The sequence below is a fragment of the Perna viridis genome, chromosome 2 (assembly GCF_037379345.1).
Source record: "Perna viridis isolate PV_CMFRI_1.1 ecotype Kerala chromosome 2, ASM3737934v1, whole genome shotgun sequence".
NCBI classification, from domain to species: domain Eukaryota; kingdom Metazoa; phylum Mollusca; class Bivalvia; order Mytilida; family Mytilidae; genus Perna; species Perna viridis.
Genome location: NC_142446.1, coordinates 28,691,416 through 28,712,820, shown reverse-complemented (window position 1 = coordinate 28,712,820; position 21,405 = coordinate 28,691,416). Strand labels below are relative to the sequence as shown.

General features: G+C 33.1%; 1 protein-coding gene and 1 long non-coding RNA gene across 4 annotated transcripts; one reads left to right on the top strand and one right to left on the bottom strand.

Moving 5' to 3' along the window:
* Nucleotides 1-4,451: 4,451 nt before the first annotated feature.
* On the top strand, nt 4,452-15,719 carry LOC148624508 (uncharacterized). The gene is made up of 3 exons (XR_015919687.1): nt 4,452-4,654; nt 10,747-12,271; nt 15,042-15,719. It is a non-coding gene; the product is annotated as an uncharacterized LOC148624508 (long non-coding RNA).
* Nucleotides 15,720-18,075: 2,356 nt separating this feature from the next.
* On the bottom strand, nt 18,076-20,496 carry LOC148624507 (uncharacterized). Of its 3 annotated transcripts, XM_088567136.1 has the most exons (4): nt 20,158-20,496; nt 19,772-19,889; nt 19,249-19,321; nt 18,076-18,510 (listed from the first exon to the last, which is right to left on the bottom strand). In XM_088567136.1, exons 2-4 carry the CDS (start codon nt 19,778-19,780, stop codon nt 18,089-18,091), a joined length of 504 nt encoding a protein of 167 aa, XP_088423262.1. In that variant the 5' UTR covers nt 19,781-19,889; nt 20,158-20,496; the 3' UTR covers nt 18,076-18,088. The 3 variants fall into 3 exon arrangements, with proteins under 3 accessions (XP_088423262.1, XP_088423260.1, XP_088423261.1); XM_088567134.1 differs by having other exon boundaries at nt 19,721-20,496; XM_088567135.1 differs by having other exon boundaries at nt 19,772-20,496.
* Nucleotides 20,497-21,405: the final 909 nt, after the last annotated feature.

The following is a 21,405-nucleotide window of genomic DNA, read 5'->3' as shown; positions in this document are numbered from 1 at the left end:
TTGATTGTTTAAGTTAATATCCTCGATCAGGTCATTTATAAAGAACAGGAAAAGAAGAGGGGATAAAGGTTCACCCTGTTTAACTCCCATCAGATTATTAAATGAATCGGATAAAGTATCACTAGATCTCAATCGCATTTTGATTGATGAGTACACGGACTTCACAATTGATATAAATTTTGAACTAATTCCACCTTTTAAGAGTTTATATATCAAAATTCGTCTATCCAGCTTGTCAAACGCCTTGCGGAAATCAACGAAAGCGCTATAAAGTTTTCCCTTGTTTTGAAGCGTATGACGTATAATCCCATGAAGCACAAATATAGCATCGGTTGTAGATCGCCCGGGTCTAAAGCCGAACTGATTGTCAATTAATTTTCCTCTTCTTCAGCCCATATTAATAAACGATATAGAAGTGAATAGTTTAGATAGCACGCTGACCAATACTATCGGACGGTAATTGTTTGGATTTGACAAGTCACCGGACTTAGGAACTGCGATTACAAGACACTCTGTCCAATGATTTGGATATATCCCGGATGTAAAAATTAAGTTAAATAGTTTTTTCAACACTGGTGTTAATAAATTTTGACACGAAGTTAGCATTTCACTAATTATACCGTCATTACCAGCAATTTTACCCAACTTGAGTTTTTTTATTGTTCGTAAAATTTCTTCTTCAGTGATTTCAGTGTCTAAGTCATTTATATTAATGACATCGAAATTGGTATTGTTTATTAAATCTAAAACTTCTTCACACAAATTCGGCGGGTTGTCCCCTAATATTGACTCAAAATGATTGAACATTGCTTCATTGTCAACTTTAGAACTTGTACTTTTCTTGTAGTTTCGAACGGCTGACCAAAATTTTTTCGGTTCGGTTTTCGCTAAATTACACAGTTCTTTTCCCTTCCGTCGTTTGAAGTTTATTTTTGCTTTTCGTTTCGTCCTGTTGTAATTATTCCGTTCTTTTATGTACGATTGTCTGTTTATATCGGATGGATGGCGAAAATAGAAATTGCGCACGGTGTTAAATTTTTGACGAGCTGTCTTACACGCAGCATCAAACCAGTCATTGTCCTGTCTATCTGTAACACAATTATCACGAATCAGAATTGATCGACCAAAGACTTTGAATGCATTATCATACAATATTTCAGTAATTTCCTTCACAGCATTATTCATTTCGTCTATGTTTGAGATATTATCTACTAATTCATACAAAGAATCTATTTGCGTCTGAATTCTCTCAACAAACACATGAGATTTAGTGACATCCCATTTCAAATGTTTACGTACAGTTGGTGTCACATTTCTAGGCTGTACATTATCAAAATCAAACTCAAAACTTAAAGGTGCGTGGTCAGATAGTTCTGAAAAATCTAAAACATCGAAGTACGAAATAAGATGGTAGTTTTCTGGTGATAATAACAAATAGTCATTTACGCTTCTACCTCGGTTTGAACAAAATGTAAACCTTCCGGTCGTGTCATTTCCTAGTCTACCGTTAGCTATCGTAAGCCCAGTATTATAACACATCTGTATAAGTTTACGACCGAATGCATTTGTTATATTGTCTAACGATTTTCGCTTCGGGATTATGGGGTTTTCCAAATGTTCTGCACTTGGAACGAATCTGTCTAGATTGTCATTCGTTAATATATCACTAACATTTCCAACTCGACTATTCAGGTCACCACAAACAAAAACTGAGTTAATATCACTATACTCTAAAACAATTTTTTCGATAGTATCGTGAGTCTATATTGGAGATTTCATAATAATTTGAGCGCTCATGTGGAATGTATGAAAAATATATAATAATATCTTTATCTAAATGGAAAAAGTCACGACAAAATCTAACAACAACAATACCACACTTCATTTGTTTTTCAACCTTAATACCCTCTACTAAAAAATCCCTACAAAATATGGCAATGCCACCCTCGTTTCTATTTAAAATTACAAGTTTTTCAAAACCTTCAATTTTTATATCAACATCACCATCAACCTCATTATCAGTTTCATTGGTATTTTTCAACCATGTTTCACTCAAAAATAAGATATCAAAATTGTTTACTAAATTCAAAAAATTATTGTCTTCATAAATAGATATCAGTCCATGTGTATTCCATGATAAACATTTCAAGTTAATAGATTGGTCCCTGCACACTCCCTATTCTGTATACTCTTTACCTCCGACATAAATTTTGTCTCTCACAAAGTAAGCTTTTATTTCCCTGAATCTCAGTTGCTTGAGCAAAGGTAGGTTTTCACGTCTGCGCTTTTGTATTTCAATGGGAAGCTGTTCAGAGATACCAAAGTTTGTTCCCTTCAGTTCTTTGACATTCTTTTTCACTAAATCGCGGATGTCAGGAGAATGAAATTTTACTAAAATAGGTCTAATATTGTCACCAGCTTTACCAAGGCGATATGATTCGGATATTTTAATTTTTGTTTCTGGTTCTTCAATTTTTAACATTTCGCCGCAGAACGCAGTTACTACATTTTCACAGTTTTCATCTTGTGTTTCAGGAAGGTTATAAAAGAGTAAGTTATTTCTCATTGAATTCATGTTGACATTAATGAGTTCTTCTTTAAGTTTGTCATTATCCCTTTTTAATTCATTTACCGTTTCCTTCATTTTCCCCTCAAATTCAGCATCCATACCTTTAAACTGTTTTGTGAGCTTGTCAATATCGCGTTTAAAATCGGCAATTGAATTTTTCTGGGCTTCAAACTCGTCACTCATTAATTGTGTACTATGCTCAATCTGGTCTAATTTTTCCGGTTTTTTTTAAGTCTTGAAACCTTTTCATTTAATTTTGTGACTATTGCGTCGATTTGATTTATCTTATTCAATTTCGTTTCAAAAGTGTCCATTCTCCGAAAAGGTTCATCTACCCAAGGGGGTTGGCTTTGAAAGTTTGATTGAGGGGGCTGAACTGGCGGTGATACATGTTGCATAGGCATAGGCATGGACATTGTGGGGGTCATCATTCCGTTATTTGGAGTGGAACAAAATTGCTGGCTTTGCATCGGGAACATATTGTTAGGAAATGCACTGTATTGTGATAAATTGTATGTGTCCAGTTGACTATTTTTGTTTATAGATGTAAAGTTCAAATAATCGGTACACTGTTCATATTGAGTAGTGTCAGTGGGTTTGTTTACGTTTTTATTTACACCTGTATGATCACCTGTCGATACACACTTTTTCTTCTTTTTTGACTTCTTCCGTGAATTATTTTGATCTTGAGAGTCATTTGATACACTATTGTCACTAATATTTTGTTGTTTTGTCCTTTTTATGCCTTTCTTGGGCATTTCACACACATAAATTCACATTTTTGACAGGACGGCATTTATGTGAATTAGTGCACGTGGGTTTGAAGTGACACTCTGTTTTGATAAGACCAAAATAAAGATGATTAGCTTACAATCACTTATAACAAAATCAGGAAAATTTATTGAATAATTGACCACCATATCAAGATGCAGTCATTCATTTATCAATTTAAATTATACCTATTAATTATTTGAATATAATCCCACTAAACAATATACATGTAAACATTCATATACATGTTCATGCATCATGCATTACAAATGCACCTATCACAATGTCAGAACAGAGATTATTTACATAAAGTATCTTTTTTTCTTTTTCAGGAAGAGACCACATGAAGGTGCAGACCATTCTTAAACTTTATACGAAACAAGTTCTCTATGACAATCTGATCACTTCCTATATTCACTTCCTCTTTGCCGAACATGAATCAAGCCACCCTCCCATTGTTTGCTGATGGAGCTTGTGTTGCTCGTCTTTGTGTGTATTATCATTACTATACCTTTTTATTATTCGTCCTTATCATTTTATGTGTTATCGATCGTGATTTACTCTCTTTGATATCCTTCATTTATCGCTCGTTTTCATTTTCAATTGACATGGTTTTCAACTGATGAAAAATCCCCACATAAGTTTTATGAAGAATACCCTTAGGAAGATTAATATTAAGTTTGGTTCTACTTGGACAAGTAGTTTTAGAGGGGATATTTGAAAAATTGTTAACAACGCCATGTTATAGATTACATAGCCCTTTAGGCCAAGTGATCCAAAATAACATGGAAAGTGTTGTGAAATACGTTTTCACATATATAAATTATCCTGAAGTATTTTGGGAAGACAAAAATATACTAGGGATAATGGTTTAGCATTGTCTTACCATTTAAGTTATTAATTATTATCATTTTAACAGAAGTCTGTCGCTGTTTTGACGTCTACATTTCCCGCCAAAGTAGAGTTATCGTTCTTTTTGGCGTACATTAATTTTTATACCAGGACTGGTTAGATGCGGGTTTAAATTCCGTGTTTTCAGTAAATTAGTCTTGTTATAGAATATTGTTGTATATAGTTATGTTTTATTCGTTCTGCATATTTGTCAGTCGCGTCAGGGTTGTGAACGTCTTTTATTCTGCGAAATTAGTGTATTGCGGGAAATTTCATGCGTTGTCGTCAACAATCTGACGTTGGTGTTTCTACTGAAAACAAAGTTGGAAATTCGAAATTCGACTGTCCCAGGGATCGGCTGTGCCGTTCCCTTGACCTGTTTATTTGCCACGTTTGGACTTGTGGATATTTATATAGTCAACGGTAAGCTTTATAGCTCTTTTTATACACATCTTCCTGTAGTTCAAGTGTGAATTCCGTAACGCTTTTACTTGAAGGTGCTGTTTTTGTTAGTCCAACCCCGGCCTAGATTTGATATCTTATTATTATCATTGATAATTATTTAGTGTTATATTTATACTTTTGTCTAAATTACTGACATTATGCAGGTTCTTTGACTTGGTAACGGAATTTGTATATTGTTTTTGGATTGTCAAAATTATATTCCTGCATAATAAACTATTCATTTTTATACGTGTCACATGCAGCTTCTACGCCCATCAGTTTCTGATTATTTCGTAGATTTCCGCTCGGTTTCCTAGTTTTACAATATTGGTGGCAGCGGTGGGATACCCGGGTCTCATCAGTTTGTGTAGCTGTATTTGACTGACGATTTTTGTAAAATAGTAGTTGCTGCATGGTTTTTCATTGCTGAAGGACTGAATTGTTTGATGCAATACCTCTTAACTGGAACGTGAATTCGTTTAGTTGAGAGTAAAATTGACTTTTTTGTATTCAGAAACTGAATAGTTTTGAATACGTTTGGGTAGAGAATTCTACCATAGTCTTTTTTAAAGAGAATTAGTTGTAGAAATTGAACTGTAAAATAGTTCAATAATTATGGCGGATAGTCCTGTGGCTCATTCTAGTTCTCGTACTGGTGTTGTTACTAGATCTCAGTTTTCAAAAAGGGGGAAAATATAGTATATGAGATGGCAAACTTTGACAATATTTCTCAAGCTGAGATATCACAGTTGGTAAGTAGTCACAGTAGTGGATCACTTCATGAGAGATGTTTAAGTGAAGGTGCATTAAATATAACCAGTTCTGAGGTAAATACAGAGTCTAGTGATGTTAGACAAGAGCATATGAAGCTCAAACAGCAGTTATCAGATGTAAGTAATCAAATAGCTCAGACAGAAGATAGTCTAGAACATGCTGAGTACGATGTAGCAGAGACAAAAAGAGAAATTTTTGACACTATGCAGAGTTTGTTGAAGGTTACAAAAGACGTGTCAAATTATGAAAAGCTCTTGAATGATGCAAATGTGCAAAATTGGCATTTGAAACAAGACATTGAGAAGGTAAAAACTGAGAAAATCAGGTTGCAGTACGACACGATCTTGACCAGGTAAAGAGTGAAAATGTCAAACTAGAATACGAGATGAAAAACAAAGATTCAGAGATACAACGTCTGACATTAGAGTTGAGAAATGTGTCAAGGGCAGGTAATTGGAGTGCCACTGAGAATAGTAACTCAGCATTACAGAGAAACGCTGGTGCACGGAGAGTTCAGACTGCCATATTTTAATGGTAAAAGTGATTTTCAGAGTTTTTGGGCTATCTTTGAGATTGGAATAAAAAAGTTCAATTGGGACAATGACAAGCAATTAGAACATCTTATGTGTAGCTTAAAAAATGAAGCTTTGATATGTGTGACCAAATTGCCTGTACCTGTAAAAGGTAATATCAGAAACCTTTATACTGCACTGGACCAGAGATATGGTGATTTTCTGTTACCTGAGCACTATCGGGAACAGTTAAATCACGTAAAAAAGAACAGTAAAGAAACCATGATTGAGTATGCAACCAGAGTAGAGGAGATGGTGAATAAGGCATATCCAGAAATAAGTCCGCCTCATTTAGTGACCACACTTACTATTGAGCACATTTTAAGAGGGTTGATAGATCAGAACCTATCATATGAGGTAAGAACAAAACAACCAAAGACAATTGATGAAACCTTGCAACTCATAACCTGGCATGAGTGTTGTAGAAATTGAAACAAACGCCAATTGAGTATAAGGCAAATAGAGGAAGATGACTCTGATGAAATTAGAAAGGTTGGTAACAGTAAGCAATTTGTCACAGAAGACAAATTCAAAGAGGTAAAGAATCAGATTTAACGGGTGAAATAAATAAATTAGCTGCTACATTGCAACAAAATGGTGCTAACAGAGGTAATACAGAAAGTCGTGAGGAAAAAAGGGCACGATATGCTGAAATTACTTATTATAAATGCAATGACAAGGGTCATACAAGCAGATTTTGTCCTCAAAACAAGGAGAAAAGAGGTAAACCAAGACAGAGTAATGATGATAAGAGAAACAGGATCAAAGAAAATTATGGTAAATGCAAAGGCAAGAATGTGAGTGCTGATGATAAGTCTTTAAACTAGTTGGGGCTAAGGCTGACGGCCAAGACTTAGCCCAGGTAACTATTGATGGAAATGAACCTTTGACACATGGCTTGGATAATTGTTCAAAGGTTGGTTTTCCATCTAGTGTGGAAACTGTTGTTGATACTCCCACTGTTCCTACTGAGGAGGAAACATTCTCTAGTGTTCTAGTGAATGATAGTAATTCAAAGCCTTCTGGGGTTTTGGAATTAGCTGATGAAAATCCTTGTAAATTTGTTGATTTTGATGGTGAACTGGGTGATGCAGATATTGTTATAGATAGAGTTAGAGCAGTTACATTGAAGGTTCCTGTTGTCATTAATGGAGCAATGGTTAATGCTGTTGTCGATACAGGGGCAGAGGTGACTGTTATGAGCAAGTCTGCTTATTATCGAATTCCTGAGGTAAATCGTCCATATCTTTATCAGGCTCGGAGAAACCTGGTTGTAGCAGAGGCTGGAAGGAAAATGAGTACTTCAGGTGTTGCTGATGTTTCGGTACAAATTGGTTCTTTACAATTTGATTGGTCATTTTATGTTGCACCAATAGGGGACGATATACTACTTGGTTGTGACGTTATTGATGACAAGGATATCACCATAAATACAAGGAGAGGTTTGCAGGTTGAAGGAGAATGGGTCAATTGTGTCGTCACTCGTCGAGCTGATAAAGTTGCACGTGTACTTTTAAAGGAAACGGTGAATATTCCTCCTAACAGTGAAGTTATTCTACCAGGTCGTAGTGTTAACTCTGAAGTTTTGGATACTAGATATTGTAGTATTGAGCCTCTATTTGAAGATGACAGGAATTTGTTGGTTGCTAGATGTTTAGTAGACCCTTATCAGAAAACTGTACCAGTTTGCATTGTAAATCTTGAGAATACTCCTATCAAAATTAAGAAAAACTATTTGATTGGCGAGTTACATCCTGTAGTGCATTTTGAAAATATTGATTCTGAGGTCAAGAATGAAACTTCAATGTATGATAATTCAATTTCTAATTCTATTAATCAACTGGATATATTTGATCCTGCTATTCCTTTGATTCCTGATGAGTGGAAATGTAGTAAAATTTCTTCAGATTGTTTTGCTAATGAAAGAAATTTGGCCGAAGTTCCTAAATTACCGGAACATCTTGTTGAGTTGTTTGATAAAAGTGCAGAGAAACTTGTTGATCAAAAACACAAGGTTAAGTTAGCTGAGGTTTTGTTGAATAATGCTAATGCCTTTGCTAAAAACAAATTAGATCTTGGTTCTTGCTCAGTTATTTCACATAAAATTGATACCTCAGGGGCAAGGCCTGTTATACAGCCTCTAAGAAGGACACCTCAAGGTTTTGAAGGTGAGGAGGAAAACTATTTGCAAGATCAAATTGCCAATGGAGTTGTGCCATCTAAATCTAGTTGGGCCTCACCTGTGTGCTTAGTTAGAAAAAAAGATATGTCAGTAAGGTGGTGTATAGATTATAGACGTCTTAATGATTGTACTATTAAAGATGCCTATCCCTTACCACAAATTTCTATGTGCTTAGATTGTCTTGCTGATGCAAATGTTTTTTCTGTGATGGATTTACAGTCTGGCTATTGGCAACTTGAAGTGGCACCTGAAGATCGTTACAAAACGGCCTTTATTACACAATATGGTCTGTTTGAATACACCAAAATGCCTTTTGGTCTTTGTAATGCCCCCTCAACGTTCCAAAGATGTATGGAGTTAATATTTAGAGGCATGCAGTGGAAGACCCTTTTAATTTATTTTGATGATATCATTTTATATAGTTCAAGTCTTGATGAACATTTTGTCAAATTGAATGAAGTTCTGTCTCACTGGAAAAATGCTGGTTTGAAGCTTAAACCATCCAAATGTGAATTCTGTAAAGATGAAGTTGTTTATTTGGGACACGTTTTTGCAAAGAAGGTATTAAACCCAATCCAAAGATGATAAATTCTGTGAAAAATTGGAAAACACCTTGTTCAGTCAAGGAAGTTCAGAGATTTCTTGGGCTCTGTAACTATTACAGACAATTTGTATCAAAATTCAGTGAAGTCGCTTCTCCTCTTAGTTCACTGACAAAGAAAGATGTTCCATTTGAGTGGTCTAAAGCTTGTAATGAGTCCTTTCTGTTACTGAAAAAGGCATTATGTGAAGCTCCTATACTAGCATATCCTCTTTCTAAAGGGTTATTCATCTTAAATACAGACGCTTCTAATGTAGGAATAGGCGCAGTCTTATCTCAAGTTCAAAATAACAAAGAAAAAGTCATTGCATTTGGCTGGAAGAAACTTGATAAGCCTCAACAACGCTATAGCGTCACTAGACGTGAGCTTCTTGCTGTAACTACTTTCATTCACCAGTTTCGCCACTTTCTAATGGGGAGGAAATTTCTGTTACGAACAGATCATGGCTCTCTTCGTTGGCTATTTAGTTTTAAAGATCCACAAGGTCAATTAGCTAGGTGGATAGAGACTCTCTCACAATATGATTTTGAGATACAGCATCGTAGTGGTTTGAAACATCAAAACGCTGATGCCTTTTCAAGGAAAGATGCTGAAGAACCTGTTTGTAAACATCAAGTCGAGGGAAAAGTTGATCCTCATTCTCTTGTTGTCAATCTCTAAATGATGAATGGTCAGATTTTAAAACTGATATTGATGACGTTGGAAATTTAGGTCATACCAGTGATATAATTCGAGTTGTAACCAGGAGTCAAACATCAAATCGTCCTCAATGTAACTGGCTACAAGGTCATTTAGATGAGGAAGTTGAAATCTTTCAAAGGGAAGATGAAGTTTTGAAATATGTTCATGAGTGGCTTGACAGTGGTCAGCCTAGTGGAGATGATGCTGCTGCATTTATCCCCGCTGTTCGGAATTATTGGTTAAACTTTAATCATCTAGAGAAACAAAATGGTGTCATTTTCCAGAAGCGTTCTCTACTTTTTTGGTAGCTTTTGGTACCTAAAATATTAAGGAAAGAGGTCATTAAAGGTTGTCATGATGCTATGTACGCGGCACATTTTGGAATTAGTAAAACTGTTTCCAAGATAAAAAGTCACTTTCATTGGTATAAAATGAGTGAAGATGTGAAATTACACATCAAAAGTTGCGAGGTTTACAACAGAGTTAAGTCCATGAGTTCATATCTCGGTTTGGAGCTCCTCTTGAATTACATTCTGATAGAGGTGCTAATTTTGAGAGCAATATTTTTACTGAGATTTGCAAATTATTTTATATAAAGAAAACAAGAACTACATCTTATAGGCCTTGCTCTAATGGAATAATAGAAAAATTTAATGGAACCTTAGAAAAAATGATCCGTAGCTTTGTTGATAAGAATGTTCGTACCTGGGATTCTTATATTGGAATTGTTATGTCTGCTTATAGAAGCACCCCACATCCAGCTACAGGGTTTTCTCCAAATATGCTTATGTTCGGTAGAGAGGTTTTGATGCCCAACCAGTTGATGTTTCCTCTGCCTAAGGGCCATTCAAATACTGATACTGATACTTACTTAGCTCATGTTAGAGAAAAGTTGGAGGAGGTCTACCATTTAGCTAGACAACACTTAAATTCTAGTGCAGTGGTCACTGACCCAATTTTCTAAGGGTTCCCTTGTCTATAAGTTCAACAGTTCTTCTATGAGGCTGGAAGAAAAGTGGTCTGGTCCATATGTTGTTATTGATACTTTTGGTCCAGTTCTGTATAAAATTCAACATAGACGGAAGGTTGATAGTGTTCATCATGACAAATTGAAGTTGTTCCTATCAGACGATATTCCTTCTTGGGTCCAGGACGTCCGAAAGAGGATTTTATATTAGCTGATCCAAGTCAGGGGTACCTGCTGTCATTATTTGTTAACTATAAGGATTTTTTTTTAAATATAATTAAACTTATTTTCAGAAGTCATGTCTGATGTGTACGTCTGTAATTGGAATGATTGCCTTGTGGAGTTGAATAAGAGAGATATGGTTCATCATGTACTGGTTACTCATGTGGAGGAGGATAAGAGTCCCTTATTACTGTACCCTGTGCCATTATAGAACTACAACTTTGAGATTGTTGGAGAGACATGTGTCAACATATAGGAAGCACAAAGATGCCATTGCAGATTTGACAGATAAAGAACAAGATTTTTTGAAAGTATCCCTTAGTCCGTATTTTGTTGTTCTTGGTACAGACCGTTCTGTTGACGCCATTCTAAAATCAGCATTGCCAGAAGAAGCTAAAAGCGACTCTGATGGTGAAGCGGAAGACAGCAACTCAGAATCTGAATTTCAGATCCGGGAATTTAGCACATAGTTCTCTTTTTCAAACACTGAATGCCAGACTGATGAAACATTTCAAAACTACAAAGAGTTAAAAGCTGAAATTAATATACTTAAGGGTTCACATCAGGCAGAGCTTAATAGATTTGCTGATTTTATAGCCAGAAAGGAAACTATACTCAAGCATAAATCAGATGAAGTTAAATTTCTGAAGGAAGAACTTGTGAAAAAGGATGACAAAGTCCGGGTTCTTTAAAGGAATGTGAGACACAAGGACAATGAAATCGAAAGTTTGAGACGGAAACTTAGATTTTATGAGAATCAAGACTATCAATTATATAAGAACAATAAAAGATTTGATTCCGAAAGAGATGAACCAGAAAAGAAGAAGATGAAAAGCGTTGTCCAGAAACTGTTTTAAGTTTATTTATATTTCTTGTGGATATTTGTAAACAATGTGTGTTGATATTGTTACGACAGTATTTTATATTGTACTATTTTTATTTTGAGCAATATTTTGTTCATATAATTAAAGTCGATTTTTTAAAGGTAACTACATCTTCTTAGGTGCTTTAAGGGTGTGAATGCCTCAGCACTTACTTGGATATTTCATTTGTTCTAAAGAAAACAGATTACAATAAATGTTCATTATCGTTTCTTCAAAGAAATTTTTCCTTTTGAATTTCGAGGACGAAATTATTTCTTTGAGGGGGGTAGTGTTGTGAAATACGTTTTCACATATATTAATTATCCTGAAGTATTTTGGGAAGACAAAAATATACTAGGGATAATGGTTTAGCATTGTCTTACCATTTAAGTTATTAATTATTATCATTTTAACAGAAGTCTGTCGCTGTTTTGACGTCTACATTTTCCGCCAAAGTAGAGTTATCGTTCTTTTGGCGTACATTAATTTTTATACCAGGACTGGTTAGATGCGGGTTTAAATTCCGTGTTTTCAGTAAATTAGTCTTGTTATAGAATATTGTTGTATATAGTTATGTTTTATTCGTTCTGCATATTTGTCAGTCGCGTCAGGGTTGTGAACGTCTTTTATTCTGCGAAATTGGTGTATTGCGGGAAATTTCATGCGTTGTCGTCAACAATCTGACGTTGGTGTTTCTACTGAAAACAAAGTTGGAAATTCGTTATAGTCAACGGTAAGCTTTATAGCTCTTTTTATACACATCTTCCTGTATTTCAAGTGTTTTTAGATGGTGAATTCCGTAACGCTTTTACTTGAAGGTGCTGTTTTTGTTAGCCCAACCCCGGCCTAGATTTGATATTTTATTATTATCACTGATAATTATTTAGTGTTATATTTTTACTTTTGTCTAAATTACTGACATTATGCAGGTTCTTTGACTTGGTAACGGAATTTGTATATTGTTTTTGGATTGTCAAAATTATATTCCTGCATAATAAACTATTCATTTTTATACGTGTTACATGCAGCTTCTACGCCCACCAGTTTCTGATTATTTCGTAGATTTCCGCTCGGTCTCCTAGTTTTACAATAAATACATCGCACTGTCTTCCTTCTGAAGTTTTAAACCAAGGTGTTAAACGTAATGATGTACTGTAATTTGAAAATATTAGTTGAACTGAAAAATGCAATGGTTTATTTATTTATTTATTTATTATTATTTTTTTTCTTTTCTTTTTTTTTGTTTTTTTTTTTTTTTTTGGTTTACGAATATTTTGGCATTTCAAAACCTTTACGATGCCAAGTCGTTATAAGTAAATGATTGTCCGACTGCTTAGACACATTACACAATGACATTCTGACATTGACAACAATATAATAACATTTACCATATAGTATTCGAGTTGATTTGACCTCTAATAAGCATATAAAATTCCGGGCTCTATTACAACTGAAATAATCACTTACCCAAGAGATCTTGGCGTGTTTAAAAGTCGGCCTTCTAGTAAGTGTTGACAGTTTTTAGGATGTCAAGTTTCAATTTGCATATGATAATATGATAAAAAGAGACGACTTTAATGTTAGAATTATAAATTATCCTTACCTGTGCACCAGTATACCTTCATCTTCTGCATATGGTGTTTATATTTCACAATTAATACGCTACGCTAGAGCAAGTACTCACTACTCTGATTTTCTTGAACGCAATGAGAGTGTAACAGACTCCTGAATCAGGGGTATGAGGAAATGTGTCTCAAAAGGTCTCTTACCAAATTCCTTTTCAAATATCAGTCCTTGACTGAAAAATACACAGTTTCTTCTAAAACAATGAGTAATGCTTGCTTTGTGCAAATTATTCTTTATGCTGATAAGACCACTGATTTAGCAATTATGAAATTATAGCATGTAAATTCTATTAATTACCACCGGTATATTCACGCTGCAATGGAAGAGGGATTAATCTAGATTTAACCAACCACTAGTAGCATGTGTCACCACATTGTAAATATGTTTATCTTTACTACACTTTGGTATTAGAAAATCAACATTTTCCTTTTTTCAATGACAAGAACTGTCAGAGCAACCCTTTCCAGCTTTTTGGTACAAAACTGTGGCCACTTTTGGCCGTTTTTAAGTGCCACACTTTTCTGTCTCATAATTTAGTATTTGTAACATGGAACTTAGTTATAATGTTTTAAAATGTTAGTCTCCCTGTTTGTAACATTTCTTTTCTGTTTTATAACTTTGTTTTGATTTCGTCATTCTAATAAATGACATTTAATTGGATATTAAGTAGTTCTCAATTCTGACTCAGAAAACTAGCAGTAGGGTTGCTCTGGTTCTAAATGTAATTTGTCATAGTATCTTGGCTAAACAAAGACGTACTACATAAAACACATTTTATTGTAAAATAAAATAATTTATGTTGTCTGATTATATTGTGTTCAATGGGGAGGGATGCTGAGTTTTATATTTATATAAATTATAAATGTGGAATTGTCAACTAATTATTTTTAATTTATAATTTTGGCATTTTTCCAAGCTTTCTTATTGAAATTATTTCTTAAGCATAAAAAATGTTTTTCTACTACTTAAAGATAAATAATAAATTCCCCAAATAACTTATTTTCATGCACGTGACAATTACATACTTATCTAAAAATAGAACTCAGCATCCCTCCCCAGTCAACATTTGATACATGTTATTCCCGTTCTCAATGATAAATTACCATACATGTAGTTCCCCTCCCTTGAATACCAATATTATCAGACAACATAAACTATTTATTTTACAATAAAACATATTTTAATTACCACCTTTATATTCATGCTGCAATGGAAGAGGGATTAATCTAGATTAAACCAACCATTTCGTTTGAAAAGCTTGTACCACGTCAGGACCATTGCTGTACTAGCTGTTTCGGTGGCGTATTATCTATTTTGTCAGATTTGTTATGGACATGATATGATTATGGATCGGATTAGTGAATGGTTATTATGTTGTTACCCTTATTTCATAGATTTAAAAGAAGTTACTCTTTCTACAACAACCATCGGTCATAACACTGTTTTATGTGAAAAGTAAATAGCCCAATGTTTTGAAAGTTAATCAAATGAAACGTGGAAATTAGCAATTAGATCACCGAGGTAACAACATTTTTATGAAACTAAAGACATGTTTACCATTGACTATGACCTGAAATTGTCCGACGTAGTCAGTTTTGAGATTTCTTTAATCGTACATAAAAATTGTTTTGAACAAATTATAAATTTGAACATAGCAATACATATTGGAACAATTTTTTTCTGCAATTGCAAGCTAAATCAAAATAATTATATTACGCCAAATCGACTTTGTTGCCTTAATTGACGTCGCCATGTTAAGGAAAAAGAAAAAAAGTAGTTAAAAGAGTTTGGACCTTGAATAACCCAGCATACATTCACAAAAAGAAAAACAATCGATAAAATTTTATTCAAACTTGAAAATATACACTTTACTACAGATATAGAAACATCTAAAGCCATGAAAAAAAGGAATGATTCGACGTCCAGAACTGCATTTAGTGACAAGATATTCAGAAATACTCGATGCACTAGAGAAACAAGATTATGCGTAAAAGCTTAATAAAGTCTTCGACACATGGAGACTACTACATTACATAACAAATTTAGTTTTTGGAAAGCTCCAAACGATAGAGTAATTGGCTTTAATTGTAACTGCTCCAGATCAACATAGTTTCAATAAACCCCTGAGGTCATTGCCGCCAAATGAGGATGACTTTACGATGACGAAACAGACATTTGATTAACAATGGTTCCTCAATGTAACATTGGCTAATATGTTTCATTTTTCTAAACAAAAGAACTGACCAATTCTAGCAAGCGAGCCACTGGGTAGATACAGTATGTGATACCGATTTTAGCATGTCATGTTCATTATATCATATATTTTAATCAAACTTCAAGTGTAGTCTGTGAATGGATGTGATAAAGAGTATGCGATATAGGGTTTAAACAAACACTTATAATGCATATACAAACAAGTTATATTTTAATCTGAATATATGATATATAACGATATAAACTAGTAGCATAAAATTACCACCGGTCAAACTTGGTTAAATCAGTAGTCAAAACAGTACAATAAATATGAAAAATAAAGAAGGAAAAATAAAAGGAATAAAAGGAATAAGGAATAAAAAACTATTATTAAACAAGTGAAAGTAAGTTAATTTCAAAATAAAGATGCTTAGAAACATATATTTTGACCATGTTAATCAAAATTCAATTTATAATCAATATCTTTTTCTAGTATTTCAACAATTCCATCTCTTGATCACAAATAATTTTAGCTGAAAGACTGGACTTTGTAAACTTTTTGTTGCAGTTAATTCGATGAAGTTCAAACTAGTCAAATACTAAATACCTTCAGACCTTTCTTTGAATAATGATTTTACAATTCAGTATAACTTCAACTAAAGACACTCGTTTTCATAATTAGATCAGAAATATTTGAAAAACGAAATTGTGTCCGTCTTACATGCTTTTAAAGGGAAAAAGATCACTTCTTGTTCGAAGAGTATGAAAATAATGCTATTGCATATAAGAGCAATGTCAATGAATAAGAGAAAAATGTCGTTGGAAATGAGATTAATGTCATAGAAAATATGAGAATGTCATAGAAAATATGAGAATGTCAATGTGTATGAGAATAATGTCATTGTATATGCGAGTAATGTCATTGAATATAAGAAGGACACTATTTCACATACCAGTGAACGATTTAATAATATAAATTTTAAATATTGTTATTGTTTTACCTATTTATCTTGTTTGGTCATCTGATTAACAAGAATTATTGTACCTCGAGTTTCGTTCGCATAGAAATATGAGGAACACAATATAAATTTAATTTTATTGCCTAATATTTATTAAACTTAAGCGTGTTTAATACAATTATCACATTGCCTTCGCCTGTGAACAAATTAAACATGTTTTTTTCTTAAACCGAACTAAACAATATAAGAAGTCTTTCATAGCTACATCGATCTTCTTTAAAGATAAGATATGTTTAATTTTACGCAACATTGATCATTGTTAACAAAATTAAGTACGACCACTGCATGGACCTGCTATAATGTGTCCATCTCCACCACGAAGACATGCCGATTTAATTCGTCGAGTTTTAATTATGTACATCCCATTTTTATATAATGGTAGGTTCATTTAACGTTAAAATGTTTTACAGTCTTCTTTACGCTACCTTTGTAAATGCGTGCACAATTTCTTGACTAAAATTAAGTTTTTGACCAATATGAAAAAGAAAAAAAGATTATAATACTCAGCTAAAAATAACACTTATTACACCCCACGTAAGCAGGGGATTTTAGGTTATTTATAGATGACCAATAAAACTGTGGGTTATTTTAAATACCCACAGATTAAATTAACTTCCCGCTTTTTGTGTTCTAATGTTATGTGTAGAATTTCCAACATTACAAAATCGTCATTGAGAATTTCCTATATGACACATTTACTAAAAGTGTAATAGTTATCATTTTGATTAATATCAAGCTTTTCAAAAGATATGTTGTCGGGAAAAAAGTTCATTAACTGAAACTTGTGAACAATAGAGCAGATGAAAGTGAAATGGGCATTTACTATCAACGAATTTTTAAATGTTAGTACGTCTTATCACGCCGTTTTACGGCTTTTAAATATCGCAGTTAACAACTCTGGAAACAAACACATATTAATAAATATCAAAACATTAAAATTGATAAGTTGCAAATGAGGATAAATAAAATACTTCGCAGGGCACAGCTTGACGCGACCGCAAAGGCCGTTCTATAACAGTTCGGACAAGCATGAACAGAAAAATGTTCGTTTTTGGCTTCTTTTAGCTCCTCATCTTTTCGTGGATATGGTAATTACCCCCATAATCAATCTAGGTATAAATGTGGTAATATGTAATTTTAGCTTTTATGGTATAGATCATTGAACTAGTATCATAGTCCACACACTTTTACTTGTGTAACATATGTACATGTCAAAATCAGCCCAAAAACCAAAATGTTCCTAATAAACTTGCAAATTTTTCGTAATTCACGTGTTTAATATGAGTCTTCGTTGAAAACAAGATTTAATTGCAAAAACATGTAGATAAAATTTAAATTGAAATTAGAAACGGTTAACAGCTAATTTTACGAGCCCTTTTTATTTAGAAAACACATAACGCATGTCCAGAAGTCTTTGATATCTATACAAAATATGTCTTCCATATGATTTAACTTCTGGCAAAATATTTTTTATAAGCTTTATCTATTTTATTGGATTGAAAAAAAAACTACCCCTTAACATCTCATTTCAATACATAAAAACTTGGTGTAAAGATCCATTATTAGTACTAAACTTAGTTCACAATACCAAGTGTCTATTGATGATGACAGCAGAACACCAAATAAAAGATCGCATAACTCATATGAGAATCTCAATTACTTTTATATTAAGTAAATGACTAGATAAAATCCTTGGGTATCAAATATTTAAGCTAAATTTTTATTACATTGATCGTATTACAGCTAGGACATACATAAAATAAATGAGGTTGTGAAGTAGAAATGCTGATTGAATCACTTTCATGTAACATTATTATATCTGTTATAGATGATTCTTGTAGTATCTGGTTCCCATTTAAAGCAGGTAGAATACGTCTGAATAAATAGTCACCTTTTGTGTTTGTTACTTTATTTTTTATGCAAAATACTTCAATTGGGGTGTCTGTTGTGTGATCCAACCTTGCCTCTCGTTTAAAGATAAGTTGAACAGATATGAAATACATCCCGGATTCTCTTATTTCAACAGAATTATCTTTTAAAACTATAGGCAGTTTTCTTGCCAACGTCTGACCCATTTTTTGTTTATTCCATATCGGAGTATTCCCTATTGGATGACTGATTTTGCTGAATTTTGCTGAAACGAGAACAATTGTTTAAGTCAAGATGGTATGTTTGTAGATACTTCATAAATATACATAAACATACTATCAGCTAAAAAAATGAAATGTAAGAAAAATATTCAATTCTGCAATACATTGCTAACATTTTCATATTTAATAAAATCAATACTACGATGGTTGCAGAATAACCAAAAGAAAAATACAAAACAATATGGATGTGGTGAAACGTTACAAATGCACTGGATATAACCAAAATATAAAATAGTAGTTTTACTCTCTCTCTCTCTCTCTCTCTCTCTCTCTCTCTCTCTCTCTCTCTCTCTCTCTCTCTCTCTCTTTATGTTATGGTTGATTCAGTTTTTATATGCCAGCAGTTATCATATGTCTTTTATATTCACTTCTTGAATTATGTTATAATAAGCAGTAGGTCTTTACCTCAAAAGCAAACATACTATAAAGCTAAAACTTTCAAAGTCCAAGTTTTTTTTTAATATTTTGTAATTCACATATCTACTTTAAAAGGCTGACAATTTTACTTTAGAAGATTGAACATCAATAAAATACAGAGTATTTTGTTGATGTAAACTAGTAGGTTTTTTTGTGTTTGCTACTAATAGACAGAAGACTTGCATGATTTCTTTTTTTTTTTCAAAAACAAAAAACAAAAAACAAAAACAAAAAACACCACTTTTTAAATATTCTGATTTGCAATCCTGTATGAATAGTGTGTATAACATATAAATGTATCTTACCTTTGTTGTCATTGAAGGAGATTGTCGAATGCAATGTTGGAGGTTTTGGATTGGTATTCCTTAACTGTTTTGCCTATTAACAAAATACAGATACGAATCATATAAAGTAAATTCGAAGAAATAAATTCGATACAATTCTCCAACCGTACGCGGACTTGAATTTATTAATTTGATGACTTGCACATATCTTTTTACTTTACCGCTAGTTGAATCTCCGTAAAAATGTTCGACATTGACAATACTCTATCAAATTGATTTGCTTGACATTCAGAATATACTTCTTAAAATCAGTAATTCATATAAATCGACCTTTGCCAGAACACAATTGCTCACGCAGCCAAATATATGCAATACGAAATATCTCTATATCTAGCATTATTCAATTATCTAATTGTAATTGACTGAAAGCAAACCCGACCTAACCTACTAAGTATTAACTATAACGTCTTGAATACAATGATTAGTAACTTACGAAAACTTTATAACGACAAAACATGAATTGAAGCTGATGTTTTCCACTCACCAATAACATAATATAATGAAGTGATGTAGAATGATCTGAACACACAGGTTTCTTTTCCACTGTAAGAACGCAAAGTGGGGACAGTAAAGTATCACTATTCCGTTTCACGATGTAACCCCTGAGCAAAAACAAACATATAAATGTCATAAGAGTAGCGTTTACTATTAATGAGATCGACAAAAAGCATCTTAACTTTTTTGCTCTTTGTAACGTTAACAAATTATTTTCATTATTTTGTACTATTTCTTCTGTGATGGTTCGTTGATCGTAGCCGTAAGTGTTCAGTGAATCCATGCCATTAATACCCTTTTCGCCTGTAACATTATCCATCGGAATGAAAGTGGTATTTTCATTTATATCAATAAGATTATACTGTGAACGGTTACCACTAAGTTCACTGGTTTTAGAATCTTTATCCATAATCTTAGAAAACTTTGGTAGTAGTAAAGTATATGCAGCTTCTGTGTTAACAACTGTTTGTCTCCTTACAATCAGTTAAACTATTTCACACTACTTTGCACTCATAAATATAGACAAGCATAATTGGAAATTTGTATGTTCCTTCTCGTGGAAATTTGGTTGTTCCTTGAAGTATTGAAACTGTTATCTGAGATATTCGTTATTTATTTACGTGTTTCAACCAAGATATCTTTGATCTTTTTATGTCAGGTTATTCTGAAGAAAAAGAAAAAAATGAGAAGAAACTTCAAATATTAGACGGTTAATGTAATATTGTTATTTATAAATCTATAAATATAATCTTTAACTCGGGGTTTTTCCATTTAAAATAACATATAAATTGGATCTTCCTGGTTGATATCTTAGATATATAATATACAATTTTATCATTGACAAAATTAGAGAAAACAATTCTGGAAATTAATAAATACTATTATTATAAAGAATTTGTCTACCAAAAACACAAATTGAAAATAATAAGCCTGAGTTGGGGTCGAAAAAAAAAACACCTCTACAGCCATTTGTAAAATTGGTACAATTTTCAGATGACTGGGCTACGAACACTTCACTTCATTTGTGTCTTATTAAGCTATATAAGGTCTAATTTTCATATGTTTGATGTTCTAACAAAAAAGTTAAATTTTCACCCAAATGCATATCATCAACCATCTTACGCGTAGCGTATAATCAGTATCTTTGTTTCTGTTTTAATAAGAGACTCGGACCTTTTTTCAGTGATATTTAGGTGTGTTTAATTGTGTTATATTTTTTCTACAATGACCAGATTTAAAAGGGAGTTGTGATCACGCCAAAGTGCTTTAACCGCGCCGCAATTTTTGCGTCCATCCCAACTAGGGAAATTCTGGCCACTTGTATGTATTGTTTACCATGAGTGGCCTTGAGCTGACATTTTTCATCCCGGTGGAGTTGTTGTCTTTTTAACATATTCACCACTTCCGTTCTCGTTTCATCACACTATTATAACGACAAAGTGTTCTTCTTTAATCACAGAACAAAAAAAAAACTTACGCTTTAACGGTTATAAAGGTATTATTTAGAAATCCACGATTTAAAGTGTCACATTTAGAGCTATATGTCGAAAATGCATTTCCAGCGATTTTGTTACTAAATTCTGTATTTTTCATCCGTAAGATTTTCACGAATTTGAACTTTCA

Bases quoted from the DNA above. Each gene is read 5' to 3' on its own strand.
- LOC148624507 (XM_088567134.1), bottom strand. From the start codon at position 20,191: ATGGATAAAGATTCTAAAACCAGTGAACTTAGTGGTAACCGTTCACAG. The intron at 19,322-19,720 runs GTAAGTTACTAA...TTTTGTTAATAG, and splicing joins TTTGTCGTTATAAAGTTTTC to GCAAAACAGTTAAGGAATAC. The intron at 18,511-19,248 runs GTAAGATACATT...TTCTCGTTTCAG, and splicing joins CTCCTTCAATGACAACAAAG to CAAAATTCAGCAAAATCAGT.